The 26824-nt window shown below is 38.5% G+C and overlaps 5 protein-coding genes, 2 long non-coding RNA genes and 1 pseudogene across 11 annotated transcripts; 5 read left to right on the forward strand and 3 right to left on the reverse strand.

Moving 5' to 3' along the window:
- Positions 1-87: 87 nt before the first annotated feature.
- Positions 88-1980, reverse strand: LOC130695281 (T-cell acute lymphocytic leukemia protein 1 homolog). Its single transcript, XM_057518394.2, has 3 exons — positions 1660-1980; positions 679-822; positions 88-613 (listed from the first exon to the last, which is right to left on the reverse strand). Exons 1-3 carry the CDS (start codon positions 1941-1943, stop codon positions 88-90), a joined length of 954 nt encoding a protein of 317 aa, XP_057374377.1. The 5' UTR covers positions 1944-1980.
- A 567-nt stretch (positions 1981-2547) lies between these two features.
- LOC132088163 (uncharacterized) lies at positions 2548-3560 on the forward strand. The gene is made up of 3 exons (XR_009421445.1): positions 2548-2675; positions 2992-3207; positions 3302-3560. It is a non-coding gene; the product is annotated as an uncharacterized LOC132088163 (long non-coding RNA).
- Positions 3561-3762: 202 nt separating this feature from the next.
- Positions 3763-6897, forward strand: LOC130695374 (uncharacterized). 4 transcript variants are annotated; one of them, XR_009002372.2, is made up of 12 exons: positions 3763-3826; positions 3910-3979; positions 4315-4414; positions 4505-4679; positions 4760-4880; positions 4964-5100; positions 5172-5394; positions 5456-5842; positions 5904-6073; positions 6135-6294; positions 6362-6682; positions 6741-6895. XR_009002372.2 is itself a non-coding variant. In XM_057518514.2 (11 exons), exons 3-11 carry the CDS (start codon positions 4395-4397, stop codon positions 6505-6507), a joined length of 1536 nt encoding a protein of 511 aa, XP_057374497.1. In that variant the 5' UTR covers positions 3763-3826; positions 3910-3979; positions 4315-4394; the 3' UTR covers positions 6508-6897. The 4 variants fall into 4 exon arrangements, 3 of the variants coding, with proteins under 3 accessions (XP_057374497.1, XP_057374494.1, XP_059352165.1); XM_057518514.2 differs by having other exon boundaries at positions 4760-4877; positions 6362-6897; XM_057518511.2 differs by having other exon boundaries at positions 6362-6896.
- A 277-nt stretch (positions 6898-7174) lies between these two features.
- On the forward strand, positions 7175-8654 carry LOC130695380 (tRNA-specific adenosine deaminase 1-like). Its single transcript, XM_057518524.2, has 2 exons — positions 7175-7834; positions 7912-8654. Exons 1-2 carry the CDS (start codon positions 7232-7234, stop codon positions 8635-8637), a joined length of 1329 nt encoding a protein of 442 aa, XP_057374507.1. The 5' UTR covers positions 7175-7231; the 3' UTR covers positions 8638-8654.
- A 299-nt stretch (positions 8655-8953) lies between these two features.
- Positions 8954-15537, forward strand: LOC130695357 (telomere-associated protein RIF1-like). Its single transcript, XM_057518477.2, has 13 exons — positions 8954-9197; positions 9270-9388; positions 9600-11571; positions 11634-11960; positions 12020-12290; positions 12349-12517; positions 12596-13282; positions 13357-14041; positions 14100-14239; positions 14362-14858; positions 14923-15156; positions 15217-15338; positions 15396-15537. The coding sequence occupies exons 2-13, from the start codon at positions 9270-9272 to the stop codon at positions 15420-15422; spliced, it is 5250 nt and encodes a 1749-aa protein (XP_057374460.1). The 5' UTR covers positions 8954-9197; the 3' UTR covers positions 15423-15537.
- Positions 15538-16225: 688 nt separating this feature from the next.
- On the forward strand, positions 16226-17232 carry LOC130695412 (uncharacterized). Its single transcript, XR_009002374.2, has 5 exons — positions 16226-16320; positions 16379-16447; positions 16505-16698; positions 16763-16940; positions 16998-17232. It is a non-coding gene; the product is annotated as an uncharacterized LOC130695412 (long non-coding RNA).
- A 5144-nt stretch (positions 17233-22376) lies between these two features.
- LOC130695395 (splicing factor U2af 38 kDa subunit-like) lies at positions 22377-24490 on the reverse strand. Of its 2 annotated transcripts, XM_057518540.2 has the most exons (9): positions 24354-24490; positions 24208-24295; positions 24082-24148; positions 23929-24017; positions 23793-23864; positions 23598-23731; positions 22928-23014; positions 22627-22725; positions 22377-22563 (listed from the first exon to the last, which is right to left on the reverse strand). In XM_057518540.2, exons 1-9 carry the CDS (start codon positions 24395-24397, stop codon positions 22452-22454), a joined length of 792 nt encoding a protein of 263 aa, XP_057374523.1. In that variant the 5' UTR covers positions 24398-24490; the 3' UTR covers positions 22377-22451. The 2 variants fall into 2 exon arrangements, with proteins under 2 accessions (XP_057374523.1, XP_057374524.1); XM_057518541.2 differs by lacking the exon at positions 22928-23014.
- A 355-nt stretch (positions 24491-24845) lies between these two features.
- Positions 24846-26522, reverse strand: LOC130695382 (ribosome biogenesis protein NSA2 homolog; annotated as a pseudogene).
- Positions 26523-26824: the final 302 nt, after the last annotated feature.

The raw sequence follows: 26824 nt of genomic DNA on the forward strand, positions 1-26824 counted from the left end.
AGTCTACACAGACAACCTAAGGTAAACTGGACATTTTCGTTTAAAGCCTATTTTCTTTTTCTCTTCTTTGTACAGGAATTTTAGCTGCTAAAAATCTACAGAAGGCCCATCAAATTCAAAAGACGAACTATCCCAAGCATCTAGGCCAGCCCAGCTGCTATCGATAGGGTCTACAAGAATCGGCTGTTCCTCTTCTTGCGCCAGTAGGTTTATAATGGATTCCAGTTGAGTTTCGTCTTCCTCATTCAGGCAGATCTGAGTCTCAACATTTTGCGAACATTGATGATAGCTAACCAAGAGATCATTGAGTTGATAAGCGCTATTATTCTCCGATGCCTTTGAACGTGGGCTCAATGAATTGTCATTGGTTCCACCACGCCCTGGGATGGAGATCGAAGAGCGATCATTGACACCAAGAAGCGATTGTATCACATTGATGGTGGCTTGGGATAATCCCCGAGTTAAAACATTTGCTGTGTTGGCAGGTGAACATGTGGAAGGGCCGGCGTTGTTGTCGTTTAACATGCCGCTAAGAAGTTGAATGTAATTTCGGGCCAGCCGCAGTGTCTCGATTTTCGATAGTTTCTGGCTGTCTGATACAATTGGAGCTAATCTTTAAACAATAAAGATGGTTGTTAATTATAAAAGAGCAATACGAAAAGTGTATATATACTATACCTTCGTAAATTGTCGAGCGCTCCGTTCAGGCCGTGCATCCGCTGTCGTTCACGTGCATTAGCTTTGTGCCGACGAGGTCCAGTTTTGATGCTACGAGATCTTTTCGCTGGTGGTTGAATTGCGATCACGGTTGTGGTGACTGGCCTATTGATTATGTTGGTATAGTTTCAATTGAAAACACACATTGACGGATATATTTTTTACTAATCATTTCTTTTACTTTACTGAATACAGGTTGTGAGGCTAAATTCATGTAGTAGTTAAATAAGATATTTCAAGTAGCAATTCAAAACCTACGGGTAGATAAAGGACAAATCTAAAGAGATCATCGCATAGAGGTCCTCTTTGAATGGCCCGACGGGCCTATGTGTTTTGGGGGTATGAGGAACTACAGTCTCTCGGCATTAGAACGAAATAACGGCAGCGTTTGATTAATGTTATACCATATTAGGAAGACATCGGAAAAAGGTATTAGAGTTTAGATTTATTACAACATTATTAGAGAGGATTTGATTAATCCTTGCCTTCGTTTTCAATTATGTTTAACCTCACCGCTATTGTTCCAGTTTTCGTTCTAAAAAACCAAGAAAGAAAACGTGGAATTGCATTATGGAGACGTCTTCATAACTCAACCAACTAAGAACTTAAGGATTTTGCAACTGACGCAAGTGAAAATTGCTATAGGTCTACTTAGTTAAACCTAATTAGGCCGAGCTGTAAACCAAGTTTTCGAATGCCTACGAGAATCATACAAAAACAAGCCATTCTAAAAATGTAAGTAATTTCATCTATTAAACCTAGTAGCCTTTACGACATAGGGTTAATTCAAGTGGTATTTCACAAGAATAACTTACCTAATAATAATTTACTTTACGCTAAATTTTTAATTATAGAATTTATTTTGTTACTATACTTTTAATCCAATCGGACATAACCTGAACCAGATTTTTAAATGGAAAAAAAACGAGGAACTTAGCCTACCGAACAGTTGGTTGAAACTCGTCCGGTATCATGTTCTGCACGCATTGGGTCAACGCTTCCAGATGGTTTGAAGAAGATCCCTCTGGTCCTGGAACAGGAAGATGAGACGAACAAGTGCTGGAATCAGCCGCAACCGATTGTGTAGCCCTGGGTTCATCCTCTTCGAAGAAAAATGGATCCATAGGAAGGAAGGCCTCGTTCCAATAGCAGTCCAATGAAGAATAGTGACCCCTGTATGGAAAATACTGGCGGCCAGGTGACTGAGGAAAATTATCTACCACCATTTTGATTGTTTAACTCTATCCGTCTCCATGGAGGATCTGTTAGCAACTGTTCTCGGATCGATTCGAAAAGGCCGGGATATGAATCTCTCTACCTCCTGATAAGAATCACCGTTAAAGTTCATTGTATTTACCCGCCCATGATGAGAGATCTCGCTGTGAATCAACTGAGATTGCTCGTGTAATGGGTTCAGCTATACGGAGAAAAGGCAGGCCAAAATTTTAAACGTCAGGTATCGTAAATTGTGCAATTCAATTGACATAACTACAAACACTGCAGTGTATTCCAATGCATAATAATTAGTCTTCTTTCGTGGACATAAATCTTGTTTATTGATAACGAACATTTGTTTAGTGTAGGATAAAAACGACCTGTATTTTCCCATTATGAAAATGCTATGAAACGCTAAAGGTTTCGAACAATAGAAGAATTTTGAATCCCAAAATATGCACGAATGAAAACGAAAAGGTACGTATTGGCACATACCAGTAAATATGAATCTCTACGCAATTTACATCGTTATTATGTAGGTGACACATGAAAATTTCCATTTGTATTCTAAATATCATCATAGAGGCTCTTAATGCGAAAATCGCTATAAAAATCAAGGGCTTATCCCATAGCACCTTGAAATCCATAGAAACAGATCATCGTTTCTGGGATAAACATTGCACTAAAGCGATGAGACAACCCATAGAGATGAGGTGCCTGTGACACACATCATTGCACCCTATGTAAGTTATGACTAACCGATTACACTTAAGGAATACGACATGCTTTATCAGTAAAAAAGGCGGGGCCAGATAACTAACATCCAAGCATGTTTCTTTAGTAATGTCACCCGTAGCTTAAACAGAAGAAGCCTTTGAACTTTGAAACACAACATTGGTGTAAATTGTAATTGTGAATGCATTGTCGTGGCCTACGTGTAATTTAATTAAGCTATTTGAGTTAAATAAGGGCTTTGTTTTGTTTAACACAAGAGCAGTTATTTTTCAGTACTTTTTTAATGCAGTAACATTTTCTTTTTCTTTTTTTCGTTGTCATCAGCGCAAAACAAAAGGCTGTGACAACGCTATCAACATTTTATCTACTGTCTCACCGGCTTCCAAAGTCGCCCCATTCAGATTCTTCTGAATTGTTTGCAATGCAGTCAAAGTAAACGACGCGTGCGATGTCAATTTTTTTTCAATGGAAATTTAAATCTAGTGGAAAAAGAAATTCTTCTCAGAACCTACCAGATCTTATTGACACCGTGGAAATTATGTATTTTTCGCGTGTTAAATTTTACGTTATTATTCAGCAAAATAGTTTTATTTTGAAATGTAGGCATTATTCTTTTTTGCTTTAATTCTTTTAGGTATACGAGCATATCGACGTTAGGCAAGGAATGTTTAGTTAAGCCGAAAGCCATTACCATCTTTTGCTGAACAACCTGTAAAAGAAACGTCTGATCGTTAATACTGCAAAATATATGAATCTCAATTAAACGGAACTCCAAAACTGAAGAAAATGTTGTTGCCAAAGTTTAAAGACGTTAATCCATCGCATTTGAAGAGCTTAGAACATTCTAATGTTGCCCCCCACAACCCCATGTAACAAAAAAAAACAGTAAAAATGGCCGAATTACCTTAATGAAATCAACATCAAAATATACAGTATTTCAGACACGTAGCTCAAATTGAACAGTGAAAATTCAGAAATTAAGATAATTTTTCTAATTTAGACAATATGTTTCAATTTGGCAAGAGTGGAGAAAAAAAAGTAGGATGTCAGCTTTTCCCGCCAGTTCAATGTTTGTCGTCACATCATATGGTACTCGTCGGAGATCAAACGTACACTCAGGTAACTGTAATCATAGTTCTCTTCGACCTCGGATGACCTAGTAAGTAAATGATTAATCTTGTGTTTATACGGTTGCATGTATACTGTTGTATTTTTAAGATATTTATTTTATTCCAAAACAAGGGAAAAAGCGATTCCTCGTATTTTTCCCATGGATATTGAAAAATCCCTGATGACACTGTTGGAATAGAAGGTACTGCTAAAATTGGAATGTTTTCTTAATATTGTAGTACCTAAAAAAAAATATCATTGACACTAAACTTAAAGTAAACAGGGGCATACTAAACATACTTATTAGAACTCGAAATTTGTTCTGGTAGTTGAAACTGCTGATATTAGATATGGAAGACTTTTTAGTATAAATTTTTATTAACAACTATATACTTGCCTCTAGATAATCTATGTGATGGAAGGTGGTAAAATTTTGCCTTTAAAATGAGAGCTATTCGAGATAATGTAGAATGCATTTTAGAACAATAGCTATACACTGAAAGTGTCTTGCATTTGAATCAGTTGTTTTTCCCAAAGAAGTATGTAGGTTTCCTTGTTAGCAAGAGTACTAACACGAGGACACTCCAGGTGGTAAACAAAGGCTTTTCTTCAGTGATATGTATCCAAGAATGTTAAGGTCGTATAGAATTCCCTTTCTTGTGGCGTTTCAATATCGATACCAAAATTTAGCTCACGAGATATTAAAAACTTTTTCGCGTATTTCCAGGCCACGTGGACATGTGAAAATGAAACCCAAGGCAGCACAGTCGTCACCTACAACAAAACTAAAAGATGAATTGAATGGGGGTGGATACAAACAAGGTTCTATTCGACATTTTAAAAGTTCCTGCTACGAGGATAATGTTCCAAAAGAAGATTCTTTGTCGCTCTCTGCCGACATCGTAAGTTAAATATTGAAGTAACTCAAACCTCTCATATGATTTTGTTTATTTTGCTTTGTTTTAAATCGCTTCGTGTTTAGAGGGATTTGTCGTTTGCCGAGTTGTCATTTGAATCCAATGTTCCGTTTCAAAAGTCAATTCATTCCGATTACAGTTTATGTTCTTATTCTGATACGGCCTCAACGAGCGCGGAAATTGGTGGTAATCGTAGTAAAAGAAAAACGTACAGTAAACAGCATTTATTTTATTATCTTATTCCTTCGATTTTTGTAAATTTACTACAGGGTCGTATTTTGACTTCAAGAATATTAATTCTAATGAAAGTAGTGACAATCGTTCAAAAGATAGTGAACCCAATCTAAATGAACTAGAAGAGATTGTGGATACATTCGGGGAGTATGATGAAATAGATGGCTTCGCGGTAACCGGAGTCGGACACTATTTGAAATATGAAATTGCTTCAATAAAACTCTTTTGTTTTGCTTGTTTTAGTTTCGCTCTTTTACGACGATGGATGACCTGGAAAAGTTTGTGTCTAGAAGCGCATCCTATCAAGCGACGTTTCTAACAAGTTCCCATTCTCTTCCTCAAGGGAAAGACACGTCATATTGTCGAACAGCTGGACCATCATCTCCAGACTTCCTGAGAGAAAGTACTGGCAGGATTGATGCTTCATTTCGCTCCCTTTCAGTGGAACCTTATTGCGAAGACTATGGTACGTACATTCCAGTAATTTCATGCAGCACATAATGCGACCATTCTCATATTTTATGTAGAGGTACCTCGTCGAGAAATTTTAAATAAGCGGCAATTTCTAGACGAATGCGAGAAGCGATTTTGCAATATGGGTTGTATTTGCGATAGCTTGATTTCAGCTAAACCGCCATTAACGCATTGTAACCACCCGGAATGTATGTGCCATGATGTATGTGTTTACAAGTCCAGCATTAGACATCATATGTCGTCTTCGTTAACTGAGTGCGAAACGTGCCGAGAATTTTCTGAATATGATTTATCACTCATTGAGCAGTTTCTGCCACAACAGTGGCCAAACTTAAAAAAAGAACTTTTATTACAAAAGAACATTATCCATCAGCTGCAGCTTCAGCTAAATATCAAACAACTTGAATTCAATCAGTTGAAAAACCAGCTTGTGAATAATGGTAAGAAATGTTCAAAACCTTCATTGTGACTAGATTTTTCATTCTCTTTGTAAATGACAAGCTATGGTTAAAAAATCCGCCATCCTACGCCCTGTACTGACGAGAAAAAATGTGGGATTCCCCTCGATGAAAAAGATCAAGACAAAAATGGAGGCAAGGGCGAAGGCAAAGGTGGGGAATAAAGAAGAGACAAAGGTGGCCAAACGCTTACATGTGAACGGACATTACGTGGTAATATTTCCTGTGTTTTTCTGTTGTAATTATTAGTAGAAATGGATGTTGTTCGCTATAGGACTCGCTTCCGTTTGATGAAAGGGTCCTTGACAGACTTTCTGAAAACATGTCCGTCACATCATTTATCCGACATCTAATGCGGGACATGTTCACCGAAGATTATCTGTCATCAAGCAGTTCTAAATGGATGAAAGAGGAACATAAAGCTGCCATAATAGGTGAAGATAATTTGCGGCTAAGAATACTTAAACGTTTGCTTTTCAAGTTGCATTTTCAATAAGTCAGACGCCACCATGAAGAGATTCCACATCTATTATCGGAGAAACGGCAGTTCTATTCCACTGACTGTTGAAATGGTCAAGCAAGTGATAAAATCCGAATTCAACGTGAAACAAAGCAGGGAAAGGATGAATAGTAAAAAGCGATCGTAGGAATTCTGTGCCTTTGGTTCAAAAGTTCCAGTTTTACTGTGAGGTCTGTGGTACCACAACATCCCCATGTTGTCCGTTACTTTGTATGAGGTCGTTGGTATGAAAAATGGGCCAATGCTGTTCTCTTTGTCTTTTCGGTTCCGTCGTTTGAAGATTCATTTGAAAGCAGTTTCCGGTAACATAACTAGAAATCATTTTATTTTTCGTCAATAACTGTTAGTATATATCACTAGCCTCCAATCCCTGCTATACCGTCTACCTTTTTCTCCCAAGGAAACTTGAAACATTTAACTTGATTTTAACTAGTGTCATTGATAAAAAATGACTCTTAAATACCTTCTTATTAATTGGAAAATCTTGATCGTATTTTTCATTTAAAATTTCTGGCAATCAAAAATATGCAGTCAGATAACCACCAACCAGCGAAACGTGATTCGTCCTTTCATTCATCAATGAAAGCGATCCTAAGGAAACATTATTTGGCAAAAATGAGTTGTTTTCAATTATAAAAATTTGTTAATCTGTTTTCAACAGTATCCTAAATCAACTACAGTTTTCTGGGCAACGATGTAAATATGTTCAAACGGATAGATCCAAGCACGCCATCTGGTGCCGCTACAACAAAAGACTTCGAATTTCGGCAGATTTGTTATTAAGGTAAAACACTCGAATCTTGAAAGAAATGCATTCAGGGTATTGCTAATCGCTTTCTCATCTTAAGAAAATGAATGCGTCCACAGGCAGCAAATCGTTGGCAGATCAAGTCGCTCGTCTTTGTTACAGCCATTTTGACAATCTGCCCAAGAAAGGCAAACCTCTGCAAGGAAGAGAATGGACCATAGTAGCTGCATTCGTCCAAAGGACTGCAAAAAAAGTAAATTCAAATCTTTCACTCAAAGTTGTTTCTATGGGAACAGGTTCCAAATGTGTTGGACAGAGCAAACTTTCACATGATGGTGACCTGTTAAATGATAGTCATGCTGAAATTTTAGCCAGAAGAGGTTTTCTTCGATATTTATATCACCACATGGAAATGGCTGCATCTGGGAAAGAAAGTGATATTTTTGTTGTAGATCCAAAGACAAGAAAGTTTACTCAGAAAGAAGAAATTTCATTCCTATTTTTCTCCAGCCATACACCATGTGGGGATGCATCCATAATTGTAAAAGAACCCATGAAAACTGAATCAGGCTGTACAGAAGAAGTATTGCAGCCAACCAATGGCAGCATATCGCATCGTGATGAAGAACCCCCTTTAAAACTGCCAAGACTTGAAATTCAAGATGTTCATCGGACTGGGGCAAAATGTGTAGAAGGTGGGCCTCAGGTAACCATAAATAACTTGTATGTGTTGAAATTTGCTGAAGTCCTATTTTATCAATTTGTCTTTAATACTTTTTTCAGGACCTCAAACATCCTGGTATTGATCACCACATTGTTGGAGCTCTGCGAACAAAACCAGGAAGAGGTGATCAAACGCTTTCAATGTCCTGTAGTGATAAGCTGGCAAAGTGGAATATCTTGGGCATTCAAGGATCCCTCTTGATGAATTTTCTCTCAAAGCCAGTTTACGTTTCTCATATCATCATAGGAAAATGCCACTTTAGCCAATCTGTCATGGAACGTGCTTTAATCACCAGATTTGAAAGTGCAGTCAACCAAATTCAGAATACTAAATTTATGCAGCATAAACCAGAAATAAGTCAATCTCAGCTCAATTTCAGATTTGGCAAGCAGATAGATGATGAAAACTGCCAAGTGCAACCTTGCCCGTCTAGTATAATTTGGTGTGCATGTCCTGTGAAACAACTGGAAGTGGCAGTGGAAGGAAGGAAACAAGGAGTAACCAAAAAAACTCAGAACCAATCATCATGCCATCTTGACATTTGCAAGAAAAATCTGTTTAAAAAATTTCTCTTTCTCCTCAGCAAATTTCAAGTTGATGATTTGCCGATGCATTTAAAAGAGCGACGCACTGACATTCAAACCATGACCTATAACCAAGTCAAACGATTATGTACGGACTACGTTCAAATGTGGGAAAAAGTCCGCATAAACATCTTACCCACATGGACTACGAAACCAACAGCATTGACAGAGTTTACTGTATCTTTGGCAGCCAATTCTTAATACAAGAAGTAATTTGACCATATTAATCGGAAACTGATCATTATGAAACTAACCTAAAATAGTAAAGAAAACTACGAAAGAATTGCGGTCCTGTTTACACAATTAACTGCCATCTAGGAGCAGAAATGTGGACTATATTTTTTCTCCATGTCATCGCATTTTTCTTTTCTTTTTGCATTATCTTTCCGCTTATAAAAATGCATCGTGAGATTTTCTTTGATGAATTAATTGGTATAGCCCAAATAATTATTGATTAGGTTTAGTTCCCCTTCCCCTTCATCTTGCCGTCTCGATTGCAAAACTGGCAACATCTAGCTCTGTGTTGTGATTCCCGCCTTCACGAACGAAGGAACTCCTATCTTAAGTCGTGTAATAAATACATCGCACAATAACTCCGTCGGCACGAATGTGACAACCTACCTGAGATCTATGCGGTATTTAGACAAAAATCCTGTTTTTGAAGTGTTAACGTACAGATAACTAGAACATTAACAACAAAGTGTGCAAGTCGTAAGAAAGACGACTTTTCTTTTAATACATCTTTAACCCTTGCCTATAAGGTACATTATTTTAATCGTTTTATGGGTTTCACTATCGTTATATTGAATATTCTTCTATGTTATTCTTAATAGATGGCTGTGGTTAAATCTCCAACAAAGGTTGCAATGGCATCACTTATGAAAAGTGTTTCAGATCTGAAAAACGAAAAGAACCCTAAATCCCATTTAACAATTTATGAAACACTGACACAGTAAGTGTAAGCTAAGAGGGTAGTATTTCTTCCTCTTCATTTGAAATGTCAAGTAAATGTCAGACAAACAAGGTTGTTTATTTTGTTTTCCCACTTCAGTTTTAATTGAATATTGCAATTTTCCTTTTTTGATCAATATTTATTATATATGATACAGTTTTTGTAATATTCCTTAAAGTTTTTTTAATGGTACTATAATTTTCTATGCTAGGTTGGGAGCCAAGAGCTCCTTTCTTAAAGATGAAACATGCAATGATATCCTTCATTCTGTTGCCATACCTGTTACACTTCAGGATATCTCAACTGGAAATGATAACTTGGTGTTGGCTGCACTAGGTTTTTTGGGAGGTTTGCTGCAAGTAGTTAAATTGCCCTTGGAAAAGCAGGCATTAGTCATTGAAGTGCTAACGAAAAAACTTTGCAAAGTTTCTGAAAAAAACCTATCAAGAAAGTTAATGTGGAGCCTTGCCAACCTTCAATTTGATGTCCAGCTTCAAGAATCCCATTTGAAAAAAATGCTTCAGGCAGCTTGTTTATTTCTAGAAGACAATCCCCCTGTTACATCATTGAGCACAGTTTGTGAATCTTTAAATGCCCTACGAAACATAGGCTTGAGAAACGAAGGATTTTTTTCAAGAAACTTGACTACAGTGCTTTCGGCAGCCCTTCCATGGCTATTTAATGAAGCTGATCGTATTCGGGAACTTTCGCTTGCATGCCTTGAGCCATTCACAGCCAGCATAGCAAAAAGAAAACTTCTTGATTCGTCATTTCAAACCCTCCTAAGGAACAAGTATTATGGTGTTCTGTCGCAACTAGTCTCAGGCGAGTCTGCCGATAGCCTGAAAATCTGGAGTTTCCTCATACAAGCTTTTGGCACTCAGTTACACGATTCGGTTACATTACTGAATGAACTGCTTAAAATAGAAGAAAGTGCTTTGAAATGTAAAAACCCAGTATATCGACAGTGCGCACTGGAACATTGGAAGTATATAATCGATTGCTTCGCACTGAATCCCGCTGTCCTGAACAACTCCAAGAGAATAAAACTCGTTTTGGTGCCGTTAAAATCTACGGATACCCGCACTGTAGATTTCTCTATAACAAAAATAGAACTTTGGTGGCATTTGCTGAATAGACTGGGACCTGACGCTACTCTTCGCTTTCAAGAAGTGACATTGCCTCTTCTCCACTTCTGCTTTGGCGTTCAGGATGGAAAACAAACAACTAAAGGAACGGCCTTCGTCTTTACTAACATTTTACCACTGGCAACTACCGTTTTAGCTGGAATTCTCTCACTTGAAACCGAATTCAAAAGTCCGGCAATTGGTAATGTGGAACTGCTCCGTTCATATCCTTTTCTCAATTCCGAAGATTTCTGCGCAAATGTCGAGAGTTTCAGTCAATGGGTGCTGCTTACATTAAACCTGAAACCAAAGACTGATAACACAGCCGGAGTTTACGGAAAAGCTATAAAAAGTATTATCGAACGGTGTAGCTCCACGGATCAAAGGGAACAATTGAAGGTGTTCATCTTGTCTCTTGTGGAAACAATCACCTCCAAACCAGTGTTAATGGAGGTGGTCTTCGACGTGATTACGGCCGCCTTCAGCTTTTCCCTTCTCACAGAACTTATGACGGAAAATATGGATGTTCTGTTACATTGGTTCGTTGAAAATGAGCCTCTTCCTGCGCACCCATTTGTTCGTTTTCTCACGCAGTTCTTCGAAGCTGGTATTATTTGGAACGTGGCGAAATTTACATCAAAAATCATGAATACTCTTGAAAGCTTATACCGTACACCAGATGAAGCTTCCAAATCAGCCTCAACAGAATTGTGGATACTGTTCGCTAGGGCTTTAATTTCCAAAAGCCATGTCATTGACTTGCATAATGCAAACGTAAAGTCTCTTTTACTTCCTCTTACGTGGCCCCGTATCCACTCGAATGAATGTCTTTTTCATCCTTGGTCTACACTGTTGTCTACATGGGCCAAACAAGATTCTTCTATCGTAGAAAAAGTGTTATATCCGCGAGGCGCAAATGAGGTTGACGCTGTAGAACCGTGTACTCACATTGTGCTATCGGCTCTTCGTTCAGAATTACCCTTGTATTTTAAAGAAATCTCTTCGTGGATCCAAAGCTGGGCAGAATCATGGCTAAAGCTTGCCAATGTCGAAGAGGTGAGTAACCTACTTTATAATTTAACTAAACCAACTATTTTAACATTGAATTTTGTTTGTAGAATCGACAAAAATGTTTGAATTTGCTCGGAAACTTTCTTTCTATGTTCGTGGACGAATTGAAAGTTGAAAAAGAACTTGATTTATTCATGGGAGCAGTAAAATCATGCTTTCCAGTAAACACCCTTTCCAAAGAAGTGACGGAAATTCTTAATGGAATATTTGGTCCTCCATCCGCTGCAGTAAAGGCCCCGAATGTTCAGAAATTGCGCAAACATAATAATATTTGTAAAATATTCGCGCCGTTGATTCAACGGAATCTACTGACGAAGAACAAGCAAAAATCTAAACCATTGGACGATTTTGTTGTCATTCAAACACCAGAAAAGGTACTTTAAGAGACATGCAATTTGTGATCTGTGGTATAATGTGTCATTTGTACTTTCAGAAAAAACGTGTGTTGACGGAGCACCAAAAAGAGGTGATGCGTGACAAGAGACGCGCAACTTGTGGCGTACCCGCCATGTATAATGATTTGTCTCAGAGTAGTCAAACTACCGATTCCATGGATACTCAATCTGTAAATGATACTCCAGTTCCATCTGTTGTTTCTAACGTGACAATAGTGAGAGAAGAAGATGCGTTACTTGAACCTCCAGTCATTTTACAACAAGCAGAAGTGTTGAATGAATTGCCCGGCAATGAAAACCCAGTTGTTGGTATGATGCATTTACCTTATTTCTGCCTGCGTTCATTAATCCTTTACATCTGCACAAGGTCCGGGAAATTTAGACCAACCAACTTCTGTCAATGAATTCTTTAAGAAAGATTCAAAATTGAGAAGCAAGGTCAGTGTCACTATGTGCAAGTTGCCATCCCGCCGATCACTTCGTCGATCCTTGCCTGCTTCAACTGTTTCGTCCCAATCTCCATCATCAACTGAAGAGTAAGAATCTTCATTATTTTATTCTTATAATTACAATTTCTTTTTCCTTCACGTTTAACATTCACGTTTCTCTGATAGATGTCCAGAAGCGTTTCAACGCCCTGGACCTGCGTCAAAAAAACGGGGTTTCAAGAAAAATGCCACTTTTAGTAAACCTGAAGCCAACCGTCAACAAGAAAATAGCTTGGAATCCCCTGTGGAAGAAAGTCACAATAAAGAAAATGGTTCGATTGATTCTGAAGTGATGCAAATTTCAAGTTTCCCGTCAAGCTCCTTAGGAAACGTCCAGACAATCGAATCTGCAGATGACGGGGCTAAACTTTCTCACCCTGTAGTGTCAAGCGTGTCTGATGAGCCGAATGATGCAAAAACTTCATCGGTTGATACCTGCTCCGATGAAGGCACAGCTTCCGAAATCGAAAAGCCCAGCCATGTTGAGTGTGTGGCAGAAGAACCCAAATCTGTTAGTGACGCTCTCGTAAAAGATTGGATCGACAGTGACGAAAGTGTGGTAGAGGATAGCACTGTGTCCGAGAAACAAAAAGAGCTGCCAACTGAGATATCCCTTGATTGTAAGGAGGAATTGAAAGAAAATTTCTTAGCCGCTGCCGAAGTTGTGGTCGACCAGACCTCCAATGTGAACAAAGATGGTGTAGAAGTTTGTCCAACGGATTCCAACGAACTTACTTCGCAGAGTACTGGCCAGTTAGTTGAAGAAGTGATGGTCGTGGATACGATGCCTTGTACTCGTATAACTGAACCATTGTACGATATATATATTTTTAAATGTTTCAAATTACCAAACAGAAAAATTAAATTCTTTTCTTTTTTTTTTTCAGGAAAACACCGATCGATGTTCCTGTATTAGAAAATAATAACACTGAAGGTCTCATTGGTTCTGCGCATCCTGAAACCCTTCAGCAGAAATTACCTTTAGTTCCATTAAAGAGCTTGATAAAGTCGTTCAGTTTGCGAACGAAAAAGGGAACTGTTCCCAAGAGTGTCGGCCCGTCACCAACAACTGGAAAACGAGGTGCCCATATTCTGGAGCTCTCCCGCAAAATTCACAATGAACCTCCTAGCAAAAAGTCTAAGAAAACGGATTCTCCTCCGAAAGAAATAGGAGACTCACCAATTTGTAACACTTCAATGGGGGAACTTGTGGTAACTCCTGAAGGATCTCCTGCTCGAACTGCTCCATGGCTACCGCGCACGTACTCGCCCTACGCTAGTCCTAGCACGGGCATACTAAAAAAACGTGCCATAGTAGAAGATTCTGAAGAGGTAGGAGAAGGTTCATATTCACCCGCATCCAGCGCATGCAAAGCTCGTCGTGTTAGCTTTGCTGACCCGGAGGTGTCTCATAGCGTCAAAATATCGCCAATAAAAAAAAAATTATCCAGGGCTCGTACACGTCGATCACTGATAACAACCTATGATAATTCATTGATTAGCGAAGAACCCAGTTTAAAAGAGGAAATTGAGTCGTCAGTCTCCATCGAAAATGCTTCTAAATGTTTAGAAGTACTCGTTTACACGTTTGATTGCCTGAATTTTGTCTGAAATGTGTTTTTTTTTCCAGGATGCTCCAGCTAATGAAGTTGTTTCCATCAGCAATGATAGCGTTCCAGCTGATACCTTGCGCGGCTCGCCCACCACTGACGAACCCTCCCCGGATTCTTGTTCCCTAGCTAATGAACAAGAAAGCAGCAAATTGACAATGTTTGTATATTATGAAGTTAATTACTAATATTCGCGTTTTGTTTATCCGTTAAATGATGTTCTTAACTTTTGGTCATAGATGCTTATGTTTATACATAAATATATATTTTTTCATTTCATAGAGCCGACAGAGATGCTACCAACGAAATCCTTGAGCCACAGGATATCGAAGTTCCCGAAGAAATACAAGAAACAGCTATTTATCCAGCAGCTACCGATTGTATCGACTCGTTGGCGCTGATCGTCGATCGAGTGACGTCGCCGACATCGAAAGGCCCAATTTTGACTGTCCTGGAGAAACTTGGTGTTCGCACTATCGGAGACTTCTGTGCATTGTCTGAGACTGACATCAAAGGACTTGATTTTAAACTTCCTCAACACGAAACAATCAAACAGTTTCTGGAGAGCCATTTTGCACGAAAATCTATTGCAAGAACAGATTCTCAAATATCTCATGAAGAAGAAGGTGTCGACATTGAAGCTATTAGCCCAACAGATACCGGAAACGTGGAATCGGAACCAGTGGTTAACACAGATGAATTGGTCAAATCGCTTGAGGAGCAAAAAGTCGAGGAATCCATTAAGACACCGGATTCTTCTCCAAACGGTCAGATCATAGGTAATATTTTTAAAATTTTCCCAATTTTTAATGCAAATTCGAAACTCTGCCACTTGTTTTCTAGATGACAGTCCTGAAATGCTTTTCTCGAGCCACATGAACAACAATGAGAAAAACTCTTGCGCCCTAGTAAATTCTGAGACTACGGAAGTTAGTGATGAGATTATTAGCGATCTCGGGGAATCGCATTCGTGTAGCGAAACCCCAACTTTACTCAATACCAGTTCTGTTTCTCCGAAGACAAACCCGACCGCAGATACTATTGCAATCTCCCGAAGCAGTGTTCATGAGGCTGATGGTACGTTATTCGTTGTGCAGAAAAATGAAATTTGAATAACATCTGTTTTTATGTGAGCAGATCTACTTGGTCTTTCTGCCAATGAAATAGTCAACATTATCGAGCGCCACCCCTTGAAGGACGAGATACTTTCGCTGATCACTAGGAAATATGTGTCATTATCTTTTACTCTAAACGGAAAGGTCAGTTTTCGAATGTTATTATTTCTTTTTTTTTTAACTGAAAGTTTTTTTTTCTAGGTATTCCCCATATCGAATAATTTTTAAGTTAACTTGATGTCACATTTTAAACGAAAACGGAAAATTCATAAGCGGAATTAAACCTCAAAAACATTCGTTTGTTCATTTTCCTTGTTTATAGGTGTAATACACGATTTGTAATTTTGAATGTGTGTTAAGCGATTACGCATGATCTAACTTCAACTATATTTGTAATTTTATTTTCGCATGCTTTACATGCATAGTATGGCAATCCGTTTTACCCAAAAAAAAAAATTTCGGCCTTTTTTTTCTTTTTACAGCTATGGCCATCTATCGGCCAGATTCCTACTTAATTTTTTAAATACAACTTTACGAATTCTAGCCATATAAATATATAATTTTTTAATTAATAACATTATTTCATTAAAATATAACTATACAATAATTATTTTATTATATTCTACTTACTTAACTTCATTATTATTACTATTAACTATTAACTTTCCATTTTGTGCTGCAGCAATTATAATGAATGTAATTCTAATAGCAATGAGAATAATTGCTTGTTTTAGGTATTAATAATATGTTTGAGTAATATAAAGTCATTATTGGGTGTTGCAATGTGAAAATAGTACACAATAACGTCTTTGTATTACTCAAACATATTAATTTTCTTAAGTTAAACTTTCATTTGGATAAGTACTTTAAATGTTTAAAAACATTTAGATTGTGGCGGATAAAATTTCTCGTAATGACTTTTGCGTCCACAAGAGGCGCCTTAAACCGTGGCTCATCGGACAGTTTTTTTTTTCAGGCATATTTTTAGATTGGCTTAACGCGTGTAGTCTGCTGTCTACCTTTACTCGCTAGATAGACCGTCCTCGCTAGATTTTACTTCTTGACCTCTCTATATAATCTTATTTGTTTCATTCTGTTCTACATTTTTTCTGTCCAGGGTCACAAGGTAAGTGTTTTCTTTTATTCCTAGTGTGATTACTTTAAACTGTGGTTTTATTTAACAGTGTGAAGGACATTTTGCCAGTGTCCACAAGCTGGTGGGGGCGGCGGTAATGGTCCGTTGACGTCACAAAGTAAGATGAAAATATCGACACATGTGTTCGAACTTAACTTCTTGGTGCTTTTTATAGTATGGGGAAGCGGGAAATTTGTCGAAGGATTGTCCACGAGAGGGTCGCGGCGGTGGTGGAAGTCGTACCTGCCATGAGATAAACAAAAAACTAAAAAAACATCATTTTTAGCGCTCATTTTTAACGAAGAAGAGGGCAATATAGCAAGGGATTTTCCTCAAGGAGGAAGCACTAGTGGCAGCAATGGTTATGATGTAAACATCAATTATATCTTCACAAAAATATTTTATGTTCCAGTGTTCATTGTTTTACTCCTAGTGTAATGAAGCTGACCACACCTCGAAAGGCTGCCCGAATCTCTTCAGTGAATTGACGGAAGATGGAAAGGCACATGAGCAATACATTCCAGAAGCTGTGACATGCGATGAAAAGGAACTATTTAAGGGCATTGTCTATGTGAGAACGCTTTAACAATTTTTATAAAGTCATCCTCCATGTAAGCCATTTCTCGAAACTTTATTTTTTTTTAAAATATATATTGTGTTTGCTTTAGGCTACAGGAAAAGATGTACTTCAATACATAACATCATTCGAAGAAGCCGTCCTGCACAACTACTACTTCAAAACATTAAGAATTCTGGCTACATAAAACCAACATCTGTTCAGAAAGCTTCAGTTGTAGTTATTCTTGCCAAAAGAGGTTTAATTGCTTGTGCGGTCACGGGCTCCGGAAAAACGGTAATCCAACTAATTAACGGTGTGTAATTTTGAAACCTTGATGCCCTCGTACTGACTTGATTCGAATGGGTCGGTATGAACTGGGTAAGTTGAAGTAAAAGTAATTTTAAGTGGGCATGCCGGTGATTGCGACTACTAAAAGGTCCAATTGCATCTAAGGTACTCAACAAACCCTTCGTGATATTCGTTGATTAAGTCATCTAAAATTTTACATTTTTTCATGCAGGCGGCGTACTTGGTACCGTTTATGAACATATTGTTGGAACAAGGTGTTGCTGGTGCGTCTCATGCCATGGGGCAAAAGCCAGAAGTTGTAATTGTCGCACCCACTCGTGAATTGGCCATTCAAATTCACCGCGAGACGTGTAAATTCTCCTACAGTTCGGTTTTAAAGTCTGTGATTATATATGGAGGAACTCTCACGAGCCATCAGCGGTCAAATCTTCAAGCTGGGTGCAATATTTTTTGTCGCGACCGCGGGGCGATTCAGTGATTTTCTCGACCGTGAAGTATTTGACTTCTCGGGAGTCAGGTTTTAAATTTTCGACGAAGCTGATCGAATGCTTGATATGGGTTTCGGTCCCAATGTTGAAAAAATTATCAATCATCCAACGATGCATCCGAAAATATATCCTCGATGGCTTTTGAGTATGAGACTTGACTGATGTAATACTATTTGTTTCTCTGTAGGGAATCCGTCGTGTTTGTAAGTTTTCGGCTACATTCCCAGATGAAGTGCAAGAGCTGGCTGCGACGTACATGGAAGACTACATATTCGTCACAACAGGCATTGTCGGTGGCACCAACCCGGGTGTTGAACAGCTATTTTTTCAGTGCTCGAAAAGAGATAAGAGAGCTAAGCTGATCGAAGTTTTACAAGATCACGGTGGTGCCAAGACTATCCTTTTTGTCAACAGCAAAAAGGCCGCGGATTTCGTCACTGCATTCTCGTGCAATAACAACTTACAAGTAAGAATCAAAACTGTTGGAATTGGGCAAAGTGTCTTAACTTTAAATGTCTAGTCTACCAGCATCCATGGTGGCGTAAACGAAAATCGTAAATGTCTCTTCCGAAGCTTCTGACAGAAGAATATGCTCGCAATCAACTCACGAATCATATAAGGTATGAACTATATATATGAATTAAGAGTTTTTATGCCTAATAGTGTTTTACTGTCTTATTATAGATGAACAATAAATTTTGATCTGAAAAGGTATCTTGTTTGGGGCAAGGTCCTGAATAAATTATTATGTTTGGATACACTACATGGAATTTCCATACTTCATTCAGATTCTCATTTAAAAACGGTATTAAATTTTTCATAAATTGAAGTGCATATCTGGGCTCCCTTCCTTTCCGTAGCCCCGTTTCCCCTTGACTCGTAATAAGCCCGTAGGGGGTCATGCCCCTACTGTACGGTATATATAAAAATAACATATACCGAGGTTTGGAGGGCTCTGGCCGGAAAGGGGACGTGGGAGTCCGCTTAGTCCGATGATGTGTTCACGGAGGGCGACGTGGTTACCCACAAATCCGAACTAAAGGTTAATCGCTCCTGTAAAAATGTTCCAAATCTTCAGCTCTTCTTCCGGCTTCTCTTAGCCAATCACCGGGTAATCTCCCCGGTGGGTCAACAAGGCAGTGTCTCCCCCTGCCTGGGTTGACGGCAACTTTTGAAAGGGCTATTGTGCCTTTTTAAAGTTGCAAAAATAATTCTAATGTGCAGAGAATTGTCAATAAAATTTTTTTTTATAAAATATATTTTCCAAAATTTAATTCTTTCATTGTCTGTGTTCACACATTACATTTATTAACTTATTTCTTTATTTACTTTGCTCAATTCACGTTTATGGTTTTTGTCACCTTTGATGTTAAGCATTGGGCCAGGTTTGATGGTAAGCATTGTTTCCATTGGTTTATCGTTTATCTGTAAGCATTCAATTATTATCCAGGGATCGAACCCTGGATGTTTGGCATACCGCGCCGATGCTCTACCAATGAGCCATGAATCATATTACGTTAAGTTGGCTTTTTTCTAGTCACTTGCGGACTTGCATTTACAGTTAGAATAAAACTCAAATGCAATACTGCAAAATTCTTTTCTACATTAATTTTGCTTCATTTTTAAACATCTACTGAGGTTTGAACCCAGGGTAACAGATATCACAGCTACAGACTCTGCCACAGAGCTATGGACCTTACGAGAGCTATAGACAGATAAACATATACTTGTGAAGGACTGCATAAACATCCTAGACGATAACATATGATATGCAATAATAAAAAATTCATGTATATCTCGTGGCTCAGTGTTAGAGCATCGGCGTTGCACGCTGAATGTCTGGAGATCGGTTCCCATACGAGTCAAATTAAATACAAATACAAAATTACTTCAGAAAATATCCAGATATTACACGTTGTTCATTGAATCTAAGTTGAAGAATTCAAAGAGTGTAATAAATAATAATTGAATATCTTACAGATAAACGATAAACTAATGGAAACAATGCTTACCATCAAAGGTAGCAAAAACACAGGGTGAATTGAGCAAGCTAAAGAAAAAAATAAGTTGTTAAATGTAATGTGTGAACACAGCGAACACAGACAATGAAAGAATTAATTTGGAAAAAATATTTTATAAAAAAAAATTTTATTGACAATTCTCTGCACATTTGAATTATTTTTGCAACTTTAAAAAGGCACAATAGCCCTTTCAAAAGTTGCCGTCAACCCAGGCAGGGGGAGACACTGCCTTGTTGACCCACCGGGGAGATTACCCGGTGATTGGCTAAGAGAAGCCGGAAGAAGAGCTGAAGATTTGGAACATTTTTACAGGAGCGATTAACCTTTAGTTCGGATTTGTGGGTAACCACGTCGCCCTCCGTGAACACATCATCGGACTAAGCGGACTCCCACGTCCCCTTTCCGGCCAGAGCCCTCCAAACCTCGGTATATGTTATTTTTATATATACCGTACAGTAGGGGCATGACCCCCTACGGGCTTATTACGAGTCAAGGGGAAACGGGGCTACGGAAAGGAAGGGAGCCCAGATATGCACTTCAATTTTTTAAATATAAAATACCATCTCGGGAATCCGAATGAAGTATAGAAATGCCATGTCATCCATCCAATCATTACAATTTATTCAGTATCTTGCCCCAACCAAGAATCTTTTCAGATCCAATGTTACTATTAACCTATACTGAGAAAAGAAAAACACTGTTAAGCATCTCAATTGTTGCTCATGTGACTTACATGACTCATACATTCAACTTCTGGCAGAATCTTGGGAAAGGCCATACAAATTGCAGATGAACATCATTGTATAAGGCTCTTGAATGATAAAATAGCACCCGTAGAATGTTGCATTGTTGATAGTTGTGTTCCCAGTATGCTGAAAATCCTTTCCTATTGGATAAATTTTTTTTTGTAGATTAGACATGGTTGGCAAAAAGGAAGAGAAATGCTTCGTCATAAATTCAAAATTTTTTCAAGAAAATTCCTTTCATACCTAAAGATTCCATGTATGATGTTCATCGCTGCAATGCCAGCCCAGTGAAACATCTTTAGGGCCATGTAAGTACCCAGCTTCACCAACACTCTGAACGTAAAGGACAAGTTGTTCTTTAGCCAGAGAAGCAGAATTATTAGAGCTTCTAGCTGTGACAGAACTATGAAGGATTCTATGAGGAGTGTACCGGATTTATTAACACAAGATGATACTTCTCATTAGACAATTTGCATTACTCTATTACTTTACCTCATACCTTAACAGTAATGCACTCTCAGTGTTTTTTCAACTACAGGCCAACTCTTCCATCCTGTAACACTTCCAGATTTGACTTGATCCCCTGCTAAAATTCTGTGAATGCAAAATAATAGCATTAAAAATACTTTTTCGACAGACAAAAAACCGAGAAGTACCTAATCCATGTTTGATGTTGAACTCATGCCATTTCTGGGTTTCCGTACCACATCCATTTTCAGCAGTCATTATGGTAATATTAATCAAAGCCACATGTACCACTATGAAATGGATGTTGAAAAGCAAATAAAAACCTGTTGAGATGGATACCAGGAGAATCAGAATAGATCTCAATCAACTTCAGTTATTCTTTTCCCTATAGTACTTAGTGACATAGCATAATAGATATACCTGGCTCAATTCAGAACCATAGACCAACGGAAAAAACACAGCAGAAATATAGCTGCTGTGAAAGCAGATCACTTTAGAACACATGATCAGGTATAGATCATCTAAGAGTAGACCTAAAATGCAAAGACAAAAATATTGGGCATAATTGCAGTTTACCAAACATAGTAGCAAAATAAAATAATTGTCCAAGAAAGACATATACACACTTGGGTTGGCGAATGGCTAAGTCTGATGCAATGTATGGCAACCCGTTTTACCCCCGTTATATCGGAAGTATTACGTAACCTTATTTCCACAAAGGTTTTCAAAACTAATTCGTCATGCAGTTCCAACCGCCATCTCGTAGCAGCTAAAACTATTCTGATAGATTATGACAGTAGTAGGAAGGCATATAGCATTCCCACTTTTTCAGTTTTGGCTAAAGTTTTATTTTGGCGTAAAATTAACGAATCCCATCGGGCTTATATTATTTTTAAAAACGTCAAATAGGCTTATATTTATTTTTAAAAAACGTAGAAAACCGTACATAAAGTTAGTGCGCCTATAGCACATTGTTTCCGTTTATTTCAAAAACCGCCCGTTTGACGAGAAAATAAATCACTTAACCAGACTCAGCGTTCAATTCTGATTATTTCACGTGATTTTTGCTCAATTTCAAGAGATTTCGTTTTTGGCCGATTTTGACAAAAGTGAGAAGGCTTATAGCCTTCCCAGCTAACAGCCTTTTATGTTTGTATATTTAAAAACAAGCAAACCTGGAAGAAGCATCGCGAGCCGACAATTACTGATACGATCGACAATATTGGCTGTTGTTCCTCGTTTGTTTGCGGAGCACTAGAGCTGCTCATTGTTCTGGCAAACGAAGCTCAGAGATGAATCGACCGCTCGAGCGACCTAGCGTGACTGACTGTGGTCGTTGAAACATGCAACGTTTCTTCAATTCCCTGTTTATTTTAAAATTGGAATGGTACTTGAAGCCAATACGATTGTTATAGTGGCTAAACATAACCTGAACACGCTACCACGCACAATCAACGAAGGGCTTGAAGTATTTTATTTTTTCAGTGGCATTAGAATACGCTCAAGGTAGAAATATGAAATACATGAGGAATCAATAACGTCCCGAGCGATCTCGACGGTCGACGCGTTCACGGGAACGTGAACGCCGACGATCAGGTCGCGAAGATCGAGGACCACCGGAGCCCCCTCTGTCGCGGCTAGAACTTTAAATAAAAAACGTTTGTCTGTTGATCAAAACAAAATTGCTAAAAAACAGATGTCAGTACCTCCTTCCTTTACGTTTGCGGCCATAGAGTTCCCGTCTCAGCTCGCGAGAAATTGGTTTCAGATGCATGAAGTTGCAAAATCCACTTCGGGTACATTCACTATATACAAATAATAAAGATTATTATGAACTGTAAATAACAGAAACAAGGAAGATTTTTAATTGACAAGAAAAGTAAGTGGGGTAGTTATAGATTTTAAATGAACTTTTGTTAGTTGGTTATTCGGAAATCAATAGGACGTTAAAGTAATAGTAGATAATTTCGAAGTGAACTTAACACATTTTCTGGATGTGTTTACTACCTTTGATCAGCACTGCTGAATGGCACACGGGGTCGTCCCCTCGGCCCGCCCCGAGCACCTTCAAGAGCTTCCATCTTGTGCTTCATTCTACATACAACACAAAAGCCAACAACCAGTCAAACAAGGGCAAACCCAAACGCCATTCTCATTTCGCCACACAAATAATAAATCAAAATAGGAGGAAAAAGGGATGGGACACATTTTGGTTTTCATCAAATGACGAGTGTAGCTTTGTCAGCTTTCTTTTCTCATCAGCCAACATATGCCAAATCATGCCAATCCGAAAAGGGGAAAAATCTGTAAAAACGATGTAGGATGATAAGCACTAAATGAAGCTTGAAGAGGCTGTGAAGAAAAGAAACAAAAAAACTAAGTTACTGTTTGTCTAGAAGGCTGGGCTGAAAAGAAAACGAACAAAAATCAGTCACAAATAAAATGGCAATCTTTTTCAGAAGGCGTATCGTGAATGACCGATGTCGGACTGGCTGGGCTGTAAAAGGTTTCGTACCACTCAAATTTCTTATCGTATTAGTACTCGGATGTTCATCTAAAATAAAAGTTCAAATCCTTAGTGACTAGGAGTTTGGGGTTGTGGGTCAAATGAAATTGCAAAACCTTATTAGTGTCAACAAGCACCTTGCTATGTCATAGATAATTGTTTTTTGCTCACCCAAGTTCGTATTGACGACAGCAAGCTTCGCGGAAATCTGTAACAGGGCTTAATTCTGCATAGACAGGCCGCCCAGCAAACCATCTGTTGTTCAAATCATTAACAGCTTTTTCAGCATCTTCCTCTCTGCGAAACTGAAACAGAATAACACAATAAATGTTTGTTCATAGCACTAATTTTACTGGTGGAGAATACCTTGATGTAAACATTACCAACAAGGTGATCTCCAAGATTATCACAAACATTCATTTCTTCAATTTCCCCATACTGTTACAATGGAAATGTTATGATAATGAGCCTCTTTAGACTAAATAATTATATCTTCTCATACCTTGTCTTCACATTCTGCAAAAACATCTTCAAAGAAGTTATCAAAATGTTCTTGTGCTTCTTCATCACTCATGGTAATAATCCCAGGAACTGAGTAACAAAATAATTAAAATAATAAACATTTACAAAATGTTATCACATGGGCTGTTCCTACCTGCTGTTCCATCTGCCGTTTTGGTGGCATTTTGTGGATTTACATAGAAATTTTGAAGACAGATCGTCTAAAATAAAATCAACTGTTTGCAATAAATTTTCGAAGCAATTTATGTACGTAAAATACCTGACTGAAGGTAGGTTTGTTGTGAATTCGGGAGCATCGGTCTCCATGCCGGCAAGCTCCAATTTTGAAGTAGAAAGAACAATTGACCCTGCACAGACCAATACATTAAATAAGATTCTATACTAATCGTTCAAAGACCAACTTACTTGTCTTTTTCTGTTCCGAAGATTGACGCCAAGTACTCAGCCATGGTTTCTGAAAAAAGGTCTTACCAAATATCCAATGCAAGGCTTCTGTCCAGTCAGCATACAATGGGAAAACTGAATGGATCAATAGCATAGATGTCGCTTTGAAGCAGCCATCCTAAACTGATGCTAAACAGCAAACAAACCCTTAAGTTTGATCGATTTTAAAATCAAAAGAATCTATTTATTGTGCCTCTTTCGAAATCGATATATTGTAACGTCTGTTACGTTAAATTATTGAGAAGGAACCTAACTAGTATATTATCACAAATTCCAGTTGAATCATTAATTTGGTTCATACTGTTCCATCGGAAATTCTTATTTTAGCAAGAATCGTTTTGATTTTGGCTTTGGTGAACGATGTTACGTATCACAGGGCTCATAACTAACCAGCTGTAAAAGTAGTATATACACATCATAGGCTGTGAATAACAGATTAGAATAAATATAAGCCATTTTTGCACAGCCATAGTGTATTTTCAACTCCACAACGGCGTACAACCATATTATTTACGCTCACTCATCGGACTCGGGCGCGTTGAAAACAAACGTCTTGGCGCATTTGCCGCAGTACTGACGATCCTTGTGAGCGGCCATGAAAACGCCGGCTCCACACTTCTCGCCAGGGCATTCTCGGCGAAGTCGGTTGATCTTTCCGTTTTCATCGACCTGAAATAACGAAGCCTTAGATAAGTAGTCACAAAAAATAAATAAATGAATTACCTTGTAGTACTTAAGCACAGCCAACTTGACTTTCTTGTGCTTATGCTTGTTCTTCTTGGGAGTGGTGTAATTCTTCTTCTTGCGTTTCTTGGCACCACCACGAAGGCGGAGCACCAAGTGTAAGGTGGATTCCTTCTGAATGTTGTAGTCAGACAAGGTGCGGCCATCTTCGAGCTGCTTGCCGGCGAAGATCAATCTCTGCTGATCAGGAGGAATACCTGGAAGGAACAATAGTTAATTTTCTGGTCAAACCAACGACGTACAATGTTTTGTTAAATATAAACAACCAAATTGTCTTAAGAATATTAAAACATTTAATTTAACTATTATACTGTATTTCATTTTAAACCAAACCTCACCTTCCTTATCCTGGATCTTGGCTTTGACATTTTCAATAGTGTCAGAAGGCTCAACTTCGAGGGTAATGGTTTTACCCGTAAGGGTTTTCACGAAGATCTGCATCCTGGAGGGCTTACAACATACAGCACGGCTAAAAAAAAAAAAAAAGGAAAAATTATTGAAACCGTAATCAAACATTTTAAGATATGGACTATGTAATCTAAATTATGAGCTAAACGAAAGCTAAACGAAAATTCGAGTGTATTATGTTCAGACGAGCAAAATTGCGTTAATACATCCGTCGTTTTCAGGGTTATTCGTCACTTGAGCATATTTGCCCCAAACAACTTTACCACCCTGAGTGACAAGACCAAGTTCAGACACATTGACCTCAATGATTGTTCCCTTTGTTATGACACCCAGAGATGTGTACATAGGGGAGGATGGATTCTTCTTAACACCAACAATTGGGAGACAAAATGTGGCTTTCAATTCAGGATGTGTGACATGGGCTTTCTTGAATCGCAATGCCATGGGTCGGACGAATCGCTCGTACTTTGGCGGCTTGCGGGTAAATCCTTCACCGACAAAACAAACTTTTGTGACCATCCTCTTCCAGCCCTTCCTTTTACTCTTTCCTGTCTTCATCACTCTGAAAACTTCTGCTTCAGATTGGGCTCGAACTTTAGGTAGAGGTACATCCCATTTGCCAGCCTTTTCCTTGCGCTTCTGTTTAACCATGGAGGAGAGCAGCTTGGCTTGTGAGGTTGGTTCACGATCCAGCAGGTAGGCAGGCATAGCTCCTTCAGGTGTCTTTCCTTCATCCTTGGTCCTGGTCTTCTTTTCTTCATGTGCCTTGATGGTCCTCTTGAGCTGTACCTTTTCAGAGTAACGTTTCTTGGCAAAGATCTTTCCTTTGATACCCGTCAAGTTCTGGGCCAGCTTGGACTGCAACTTGTGTTCCCTGGCCTTCTTCTTTCGTTGTCTTTCTTGGTAATCCAGACGGAAGCCATAACGCTTCTGGAACAACTCAATGTGCTCGTTCTGTGGCATGGTTGCTGTGGGATAAGTCTGTGTGTGGGAGATTAAAGCTGGTCAGACAACCGTTTACCCTGAAAATACAGGGGGTAAGACTTCAATTACATGAACTGTGCATGTATAACGGCGCGTTGTCTGACCATCTTTTAATGTGAATGAGCAAAGGAAAAATGGATGCCCGTCTTATATTAAACCTTAAAAAATGTCAAAATGGCGACAGGCACCACGTTGCTGCCGATGGCCGACAATCGCAATAATAACGCTAAGAACTTAATACAAATTAAAACGTAAAATCTAGCTTTGCATAGCCAACTAAGTAACACTGAAATAAG

Source organism: Daphnia carinata, chromosome 7 (genome assembly GCF_022539665.2).
Source record: "Daphnia carinata strain CSIRO-1 chromosome 7, CSIRO_AGI_Dcar_HiC_V3, whole genome shotgun sequence".
In the NCBI taxonomy this organism is placed as follows: domain Eukaryota; kingdom Metazoa; phylum Arthropoda; class Branchiopoda; order Diplostraca; family Daphniidae; genus Daphnia; species Daphnia carinata.

Coding starts and splice junctions, on each gene's coding strand:
- LOC130695281 (XM_057518394.2), bottom strand. CDS start 1,943: ATGGTGGTAGATAATTTTCCTCAGTCACCTGGCCGCCAGTATTTTCCA. Junction 823..1,659: donor GAGTTTCAACCAACTGTTCG/GTAGGCTAAGTT, acceptor CATAATCAATAG/GCCAGTCACCACAACCGTGA. Junction 614..678: donor GCGCTCGACAATTTACGAAG/GTATAGTATATA, acceptor TATTGTTTAAAG/ATTAGCTCCAATTGTATCAG.
- LOC130695374 (XM_057518511.2), top strand. CDS start 4,395: ATGTATCCAAGAATGTTAAG. Junction 4,415..4,504: donor ATGTATCCAAGAATGTTAAG/GTCGTATAGAAT, acceptor GCGTATTTCCAG/GCCACGTGGACATGTGAAAA. Junction 5,395..5,455: donor ACCTTATTGCGAAGACTATG/GTACGTACATTC, acceptor TATTTTATGTAG/AGGTACCTCGTCGAGAAATT.
- LOC130695380 (XM_057518524.2), top strand. CDS start 7,232: ATGAATGCGTCCACAGGCAGCAAATCGTTGGCAGATCAAGTCGCTCGT. Junction 7,835..7,911: donor GTGTAGAAGGTGGGCCTCAG/GTAACCATAAAT, acceptor TACTTTTTTCAG/GACCTCAAACATCCTGGTAT.
- LOC130695357 (XM_057518477.2), top strand. CDS start 9,270: ATGGCTGTGGTTAAATCTCCAACAAAGGTTGCAATGGCATCACTTATG. Junction 14,042..14,099: donor ATGCTTCTAAATGTTTAGAA/GTACTCGTTTAC, acceptor TTTTTTTTCCAG/GATGCTCCAGCTAATGAAGT. Junction 14,859..14,922: donor TCCAAACGGTCAGATCATAG/GTAATATTTTTA, acceptor CTTGTTTTCTAG/ATGACAGTCCTGAAATGCTT.
- LOC130695395 (XM_057518540.2), bottom strand. CDS start 24,397: ATGGCTGAGTACTTGGCGTCAATCTTCGGAACAGAAAAAGACAA. Junction 24,296..24,353: donor TTCGGAACAGAAAAAGACAA/GTAAGTTGGTCT, acceptor TGGTCTGTGCAG/GGTCAATTGTTCTTTCTACT. Junction 23,015..23,597: donor TGTCGTCAATACGAACTTGG/GTGAGCAAAAAA, acceptor TGTTGTATGTAG/AATGAAGCACAAGATGGAAG.